This window comes from Mobula hypostoma, chromosome X2 (assembly GCF_963921235.1).
Source record: "Mobula hypostoma chromosome X2, sMobHyp1.1, whole genome shotgun sequence".
Taxonomy (NCBI): Eukaryota; Metazoa; Chordata; class Chondrichthyes; order Myliobatiformes; family Myliobatidae; genus Mobula; species Mobula hypostoma.
In genome coordinates this window covers 23,864,423-23,873,398 of record NC_086129.1, presented here as the reverse complement: position 1 = coordinate 23,873,398, position 8,976 = coordinate 23,864,423, and the positions used below count along the sequence as shown (strand labels likewise).

Genomic DNA, 8,976 nt, shown 5'->3' with positions numbered 1-8,976 from the left:
ATGAGTTCAATGCATTAAGATGGTAGAACAATGGAATAAACAGTATCAACTGAATTCAGACCAAGAACCTATAGGTGCCCCTGAGAAAGGCTTGTTGGTGCCCCAAAAGAGAGAGGATTTGAGCAGCTTTACATCCATTGTATCACCAAACACTGTGAGATTTTATAACATCAAGGAACACACAGTTGCTGAAAATGGATTGCAGGTATATGGACAGCAAATAGGACAAGACAAGAAGGTGATAACAAGTCACAAGAATGTAAAGGTAAATGAAATGAGGAAGTACTCAGTGACGTGTACTTATCAGAAGGAAGTGGTGGTGGGATTAAATGGTGGTGAGACTGAAGATTTTACAATTGCAACAAAAAATGGCAGCACTCAAGCACAGATCTGCAGGATGGATGCAAGCACTGAGAGAGCAGCTGAGCCAATCATTCTGATCTGTCGAAAGGCAGATCATTTTAGTGGCCCGCTCAGTTTAAGGAGAGACAATGACTCCCTGTCTGCAGCCAGTGGCAGTCCTACCCTTCCTATTGATCAGGATCTGTCCCTTTGGCCCATCCTGTGGGACCCTCAGTCAGAACCTGGGGCCCTGAAGCAACTAAATGCAGAATCTTTACAGCAGCTATCCAATGGGAGGTCTCGATTGAAACTGATCAATAGGTTAGAGACTTGGAGTACAGGGCTGAAGAAAAAGTTCAGAAGTGAATTAGATCAGTTGAAGCAGAAGGTGAAACCTAAAGGAAGATCACCAGACCAAATGGAGGGTGAAGAAGATGATCGTCAGTGGGAAGGCCACATACAGGATGATGGATTTATTGACATTCCACTTATTTAATTTAATTCTTTAAACAATTAAAGAATTTCATTTTAAAAATATTATATGTTATCTACCAGGCATTGGCTGAATTCTTTGAACTCTGAAATATCCTGCATAAACTTGGCTAAGGCTTAGCAGCTGTTTGGAAGGAAGCTTATTACTTGTTCATTTATCACATAATTTCCTAATTACAATCAAGAGTGAGTGGAGCAATGCTCCCTCTTTGGGCTGCAGTTAGCTCTGATTTGGACTGAGTTAATTCTAAAGGGTGGGAGGGCCGAGGTAATCAAAGCAGCCGGTGATGTTCAGCAGTGATGGGACAAGAAGTCCAAGTTCACTGCCCCTAATTCTAACAAGTTTCTTCAGGCAGGTATTTAAAATTCATTTAAGGGTCCATCCATGTTCGTCCATCGTCGTCGTCGATGATGACCTCGACACCATTGATGGTGCCAAGACTAGTGCATGATTTGGATTTAAGTGAGGGAGAGTTGCGCAGCGTCAGCCTCACTCTCTCTTCCCAATTCCCATCTGGATCCAGTGGTAAGACAGAGTTGAGTCGGCTGGAGATGGGACAAGGCGCGGTGGATGACCAGGACGGCTTCTGTGTCTTGTCGTGCTCTACACGTTCCACGACACTTGCAGAGACGGCCTTCTCGACCATTGGACCTTCTATTGGTCTCGTCCGCTCAATTGGCCGGAGTCTGTCTTCACATGCTGGGATAGACAACTCCCTATCTCACCGAGGGTTTGAGACCCGTCAGCTACCCTCACCTGGTTTAACCGGCTTGTTGAAGCCGTTGCCCGGAGTGTGGCCGCTGTCGTATGCAAACAGATACGGGGAGCCACAGGTGTGAGCTGAGTGCCAGGTGGGGACCAAAGCTGGGCTAACCACCTGGAAAAGGACACGACATGTTCCCCCACCAGAGGTGCTCCCCCTCCCTGACACCCCATACACACCCATCTAAGGGTAGGGAAATTGCAAAACATAGGCTTCCAATCTACACAAACAATTGTGATGAAAATTATTTCCAATTTTCAGGTTCTTTGACTTATACACTGAATAAATTATTTGTATAATCATGTCACTATAGCTCGGAAATAGTAAGGCACATCTAAATCTCCTCTGGCTCACTTCTCCTCCACAGAGTGAGATGTCTTTGTACTCAGATCAACAGTTGAGTTACACAGATCAATTACGTGAACAGGACTTCCAGAAGATCAGGCACTTAATTTGACATACTTAGGAAAACAGGCATAGTAGATAGGGAGAAACGATAGCTAACATTTGTAAGTCTGGGATGGATACAGTGTAACAATTGGACACATTATCGTGAGAGATGTTAAGAAATGATTCTGTGTGCAAAGGGTAGTATAAGATTCTCCTTGCTCTATCATAATAGGAGAAAACTATCAGTCCAGATAAAGGCTCTCAACCCAAAACATTGACTGTCCACTTCCCTCCATTGGTGCTCCCTGACCTGCTGAGTTCCTTTGGCTTTTGTGTGTGTTGCTCCAGTTTCCAGCACCTGCAGACCCCTGCATCTCAGGAAAATTATGGAAATTTCTATAGTTTATTTGTCTTAGAGACACAACGCAGAACAGGCCCTTGCAGCCCAACCCAGCAACCCAACTATTTAACAGTAGCCTAATTACAGGACAATTTATAATGACAAATTAACCTACTCACCAGTAGGTCTTTGGACTGTGGGAGTAAACCAGAGCACCCAGACAAAACCTACGCGGTCACGGGGAGAACGTACAAACTCATTACAAATGGTGTCGGAATTAAACTCCAAACTCTGACACCCTAAGCTGTAGAAGCTTCGCGCAAACCACAGTGCTACAAGACAAGAAAGGATATTTCCTGTCAGAAGCAGCTGGCTATCGGGTCCTAGGTTTAAGTGAAGAAGGACTGATGGGGTCATCAGAATGGACCAAAAAGGAGCACATCAAAATGGTGGCAATATCTAATTCTAATTCTCCAAGAGGCCATTCTTTACGCTGCTCAAACAGAAATTAATCTGGTGTGGTAAACAGGAAGAGAGACAATTCCTCCTGACTTTGAGGTCACTCAGTTTGCAACTGAGCTCCATTCACAGTCCCATGTTCCTCGCATGAACATGAGGAACTTTCATCCCTTGACCGAACCATTAAAGATTTAAACTTTGCAAAGGGAGTGTTGCTCAGAGTTCTGTATTCGGTATTTAATGGGCTGGGGATACACATGAGTTTGCCATGATACTGAAATTAGAGTAAAGTTCCGGTAATCCATCATCCAATTATGTGGAAACCTCAATGATTTGGCATCACCAGAGTTGTTTGTCATGCTCCTTCCAACTTGACAAATCCTTGGTTTCCACACTCCCTTCAACTCTCTTTAAACTTTATTTCCTGCAACTTTAAGTTTAACAAATTCATTGGAAAAGTTTTTATAATACTGGGTAAGATTTTAAAAAAGAGTATTAAAAGTATGTTGGGGAATTCCAACATCCAATAATACAGAAAATCAACAAGTCCAGCATCATCAAAGCCCAGAGCATGCCAATTTTTTTTTCCAATCACAAATCACATCCAAATACCAAGTCAAAAATGCCAGAATTAAGTCTGAAGTCACAAGAAAAACAAACACTCAGTACTTCACATCACAGGGAATAAATGACGCGTGCCTTTTCCAGCAGGCCTCATGTTTTGAGCACCTATGGACCATTCAAATGTAAAGTGCCAATACAAAATGGTGACGCTCAAATTTTAAGGTTACAATAAAATCAATGTTTATTCAGTCTGCAGCTGATACACTGAGGTGAACAGTGGATTTACCCCAGCACAATGGTAGACCATCCACCAGGTGGGACTCTCTTGCGCCTTACTGGTTCAGTTTGAGCAGACTCTACTGGCCCAGGCACACACTCTCCTCTCTTTCCCTGGGCTTCCATTTGGTTTTCAGTTTCGGAGGAACCTGGGCTATTTTCACCTTCCCCAGTTGCGATATCCGGAGTTTTGGGAGGTATTTCCACAATGTCACAGATGCCACTTGTCTTGCCAGCAGGAGGATTTCTCCGTTGCTTTAGATCAGGTGTTTCAGTGGTAGCTGCCTGAAAGATACCACTACTTTTTCCACCTGGCGGGTTCCTTCTTCTAGCCACAGGTTGATTTTGCAATGGTGGCCCAAAGATATTGGATGCAGTTTTGCTTGGACGGGAATGCACTGGTTTGGCATTTTCCTCCAGCCCCAATGAGATACTGGATTCACCACCTGGAGGCTGCATCACCCTGGAACTGCTGCGATCCTTGGAGTCCAGGTCTTGGTTGGTGGTTGTCTTGCTCATGTCTTCCGATCCGCAGATGAGATACCAAACTATTGATAGGTATAATAACCACCAGGTTATTACGTACATTTAGGCTGCTATTGATACAGTACCCAAAGGAGTCCTGTAGAGGTTACATCTGATGATGCTATGCCATTGTTACACTTCATGATGTCAGCAAACATCACAATGAACTCAAGACCTGCTTAAGGTGTGTGATTAAAATTATCGTCCGGTCTGCAGAAAAGTATCTTGGTATTAAAGGAATTAGGTGGAAGGAAGTCAAAGAAACGCTGAATGGAGAATCCAGCAGTTCACAGGCAGGGGAGATGGAATCTTAATGGCAACATATTTATCGCAAATGGTCAAGAATGAAAGAAATATGTTTCAGAACTTAAGGAAAATCCTCAGATTTTATGGTTGAAGCCCAGGTTAAATGTGCAGAACTCCAACAACAAATAGATGCACCCGACAAGAACAACTGTGAGTTGGAAAAGAGATTGGAAAATGGAGCAAATTATTACAAGGATACAAAAAGAAAAGGAATTTGTTGCAAAGTGAACTATCCACATTCAGATTATAAAATGAAAACATGGAAGCAAATGAAGAAGAACTCCAAGGTCTCAGTAAACAACTGCAGGCTATGATCCAAGAAAAGGAAAACCTGAAAAAGCAGATAGACTTGGAAAAACAAGAAGTTTAAAAGTATAACGTGCGATAATTACTATTCTTTAACAAGATGATTTTAGTCTTACAAGTGATGTAGATGAAATCAATGTAATTGAGGTAATGCAACTACACGAAAACGTGACATAATTAGGGAAGAATAGCAGTTTGCGGCATTATCTAATGAGCGCATTAAACAGTCACGAGGAATTGCAACTACAGAGTGAAGCTGACAGAGAACTGCAGGCTAAACTAGATTGTCTAAAGTAGAGAACTCCAGGACATACTTGGTTGGAACACCCCAAGTCTAGCAGGTGGCGGTAATGCACTGAAAACTGGTTGCCAACCGCCACTAAACTAAAAAAGAAGAAGAACAAGGCTGTCAGTTCACCAAAGACCAGGAGGGAGGGAAGATCATGACTGTTACAACATAGTTAATTTACCTTTTCGGGCAAATGACGTATGATTGGATAGTATCATTCATCGTAAAACAAACATCAGGCAGATTCGCATCCTTCAGAAAAGGCAAGAATGATCAGTTATACTTTTAGTCTGAGAATGTATTTGTATTATTCTATACTCTTTCAGGTTTTTAACTGAATTTTGATTATCTTATTAAGACGGGGCTTATGACAGACTATAAACAACACACCAAGTATGCAATCTTTACTCAGTCTAAAGCAAGGAATGAAATGAAATGGAAACCACTATACTGAGAGAATCTGGCACTAAAATCCAACAAATTGGCAAGTGCACCAACTCCATATTAGTGAGCTTTAAAGGACAGAGTAAAGCAATCAGGGAGGAACTGCTCAAGTCCACAATACACTGAGGCATGTTTTGAAATTGAATTCAGCAAAGTTAGGAAGAAATGGATTAGATACTCATGCTGGAGGAACTCAGCAGGTCAGGCAGCATCTATGGACATGAATAAACAGCCGACATTTTGGGCCGAGACCCTTCATTGGGACTGGAAAGGGAGGGAGAAGAAGCCAGAATAAGAAAGTGGAGTGGAGGAGAATGAGAAAAGGCTAGAAGATCATAGGTGAAACCAGGTGGGAGGGGGAGGGCTATGAAGTAAGTAGCTGGGAGGTGACAGGTAGATAAGGTAAGGGTCTGGAGAAGATGGAGATAGGAGAGTCTGATAGGAATGCAGAGAGGAACATGGGAGAAAGGGAAGGAGGGCACCAGGGGGAGATGATAGGGAGGTCATGGGAAGAGAAAAGGTAAGGGGTTGGGGGAAGAGTGGGGAATTAAGGGAGAGGGAAGAGGGAGGGGAAAAATTACCGAATGTTGGAGAAACCTATTTTCATGCCATCAGGTTCAAAGTTGAAAAGGTCATAGTAAAATTTATTATCGGAGTACATACATGTCACCACATACAACTCTAAGATTATTTTTTTCTGTGGGCAGACTTAGCAAATCTATAAAACAGTAACTGTAAAAACAGGATCAATGGACAACAAACTGTGCAAATGCAGATATAAATAAATAGCAATAATTAATGAGCATGAAATAACAACGTAAATCAGTATTTAAGTGAATATAGATACCCCTTTTGTACAAGAGCCTGATGGTTGAGAGGTAGTAACCGTTCTTGAATCTGGAGGTGTAAGTCCTGAGGAATCTGTATTTCCCTCCTGATGGCAGGAAGTAAGGACCTTTGATAATAGACGCTGCTTTTCTACGGCAATGTTTCATGGCAGATGTGTTCAATGGTTGGGAGGGTTTTACTCAAGATATACTGGGCCAAATTAAAGGCATTCATGTTCCCATACCAGGCTGTAATACAGCCAGTCAGCACACTTTCCACCACACATCTATAGAAGTTTGCCAATGTTTTTGACGACATGCCAAACCTCCACAAACTCCTGAGGAAGTAGGGGTGCTGTCGTGCTTGCTTTACAATAACATTTATATGATGAGTCTAGGACAGGTCCTCCGAGATAGTGACACCCAGGAACTTAGAGTTACTGACCCTCTCCTCCTCTAATCCTCAGATGATTACTGGCTCATCGGCCTCTGGTTTCCCTTTCCTGAAGTCTACAATCAGTTCCTTGGTCTTATTGACATTGACTGAGAGGTTGTTGTTATTACACCACTCAGACAAATTTTCAATCCTGTGTGTTGATTCATCACCCCCTTAGATACAGCCCACAACAGTGGTATCATCAGCAAACCTGTATATGGTTTGGAGTCGTACTGAGCCTCACAGTCATAGGTGTAGAGTGAGTAGAGTGAGCACAGTGAGTAGGTTGCGGACTACCCAGACAAAATATGAAGTGTTGCTCCTCAAACCTGATAACGGGCCTCATCATGACAGTACAGGATCCCGCGGACAGACATGTCAGAACGGTTGGCCACGGGGAAACCCTGCTTGTTGCAGGTGGAATGAAGGTGCTCAAGAAAGCGGTGCCCCCAATCTATGTTGGGTCTCACCAATATAGAGGATACCATTTCAGAAGCACGGATACAGTAGACTTCTTTAATGCCCAGGACCCCTACCATTAACCAAGGGGTTCATGGACCCCAGGTTTGGAACCCCTGCAGTAGACGATCCAAACCGATTTGCAGGTGAAGTGTTCCCTCATGTGGGTGAGGGCAGCATCAATAGTGGAGGAAGGGAAACCCTGCTCTTTGAAGAAGGAGGACATCTCTGATGTCCTGGAAAGGAAAGCCTCATCCTGGGAGCAGATGTGGTGAATATGAAGCAACCGACAAAATGGTGCCACAAATGAAAAAAGATCTAATGCTTTCCTGGCATATACGACAAATAAACTCTTCGTGGGCTTCTTGTACGTGGCTGGAAGCCCAAGAATAGTTTATTCAGTGTCACAGATATTCCCTTTGTCCTACCTATTCCTCCCAATCCTCGCTGCAACTTCAAACTATGTTTTCTCACATTTCCAGTCCCGGTGAAGGGTTTTTGACATGAACTATTGACTCCATTTCCCATTCCACTGATGCTGCCTGACCTGCTGACTGATTCCTGCATTTTCAGTTATTAATTCACATTTTCAGCTTCTGCAGTGTTTTTTTTAATTTTCAATCATTGTCTGTGAAACTCAGCAAAAATTAATTTTAAAATGCATCTTTTAAATGCAAGGCAAATATTTGCACTCTATGCAAGTATGATGGTTTGCAAATGTTTAAAGAAAAGCATCTCACCTGAAGTTCTCATTGCAAAACAGCTATTAAATCAAGACTTGGTAAATAAACTGACTGCATGCTCACTTAAGGTATTTGTCAAATGAGTTAGAGGCAACGTGAAAAGAATTTATTTTCAATGTTATCTGGAATGCATGTGGCAGATACACTTAATGCCAACTATCAATAGGGATTTGGATAGACATGGGGAGGAAGCAATTACAGCACAATGAAGAAACAGCAAGGAAATGGATCAAGTTGAAATATTGGCCAACTCTTTCAAAGAGCGAGCACAGGCTTGATATCTACTTTCTTTGCTCTGTACCCATTGAAAAATGGGAAAAAAATTCTTCAATAGACAATAGACAATAGGTGCAGGAGTAGGCCATGTGGCCCTTCGAGCCAGCACCACCATTCACTGTGATCATGGCTGATCATCCACAATCAGTACCCTTTTCCTGCCTTCTCCCCATATCCCTTCACTCCGCTATCTTTAAGAGCTCTATCTAACTCTTTCTTGAAAGAATCCAGAGGATTGGCCTCCACTGCTTTCTAAGGCAGAGCATTCACAGAACCACAACCCTCTGTGTGAAAAAGTTTTTCCTCAACTCCGTACTAAATGGCCTACCCCTTATTCTTAAACTGTGGCCTCTGGTTCTGGACTCACCCATCAGCAGGAACATGCTTCCTGCCTCCAGGGTGTCCAATCCCTTAATAATCTTATATGTTTCAATAAGATCCCCTCTCAGCCTTCTAAATTCCAGAGTATACAAGCCCAGTCGCTCCAATCTTTCGACATATGACAGTCCAGCCATCCCGGGAATTGACCTTGTGAACCTACGCTGCACTCCCTCAATAGCAAGAATGTCCTTCCTCAAATTTGGAGACCAAAAATGCACACAGTACTCCAGGTGGGGTCTCACCAGGGCCCTGTACAGCTGCAGAAGGACCTCTTTGCTCTTATACTCAATTCCCCTTGTTATGAAGGCCAGCATGCCATCAGCTTTCTTCACTGCCTGCTGTACTTGCATGCTTGCT

At 43.0% G+C, this 8,976-nt stretch overlaps 1 protein-coding gene across 1 annotated transcript; it reads right to left on the bottom strand.

Moving 5' to 3' along the window:
• Positions 1 to 3,633: 3,633 nt before the first annotated feature.
• LOC134340760 (jupiter microtubule associated homolog 2-like) lies at positions 3,634 to 4,146 on the bottom strand. Its single transcript, XM_063038244.1, has one exon. It carries the CDS (start codon positions 4,144 to 4,146, stop codon positions 3,634 to 3,636), a length of 513 nt encoding a protein of 170 aa, XP_062894314.1.
• Between the last annotated feature and the right edge of the window lie 4,830 nt (positions 4,147 to 8,976).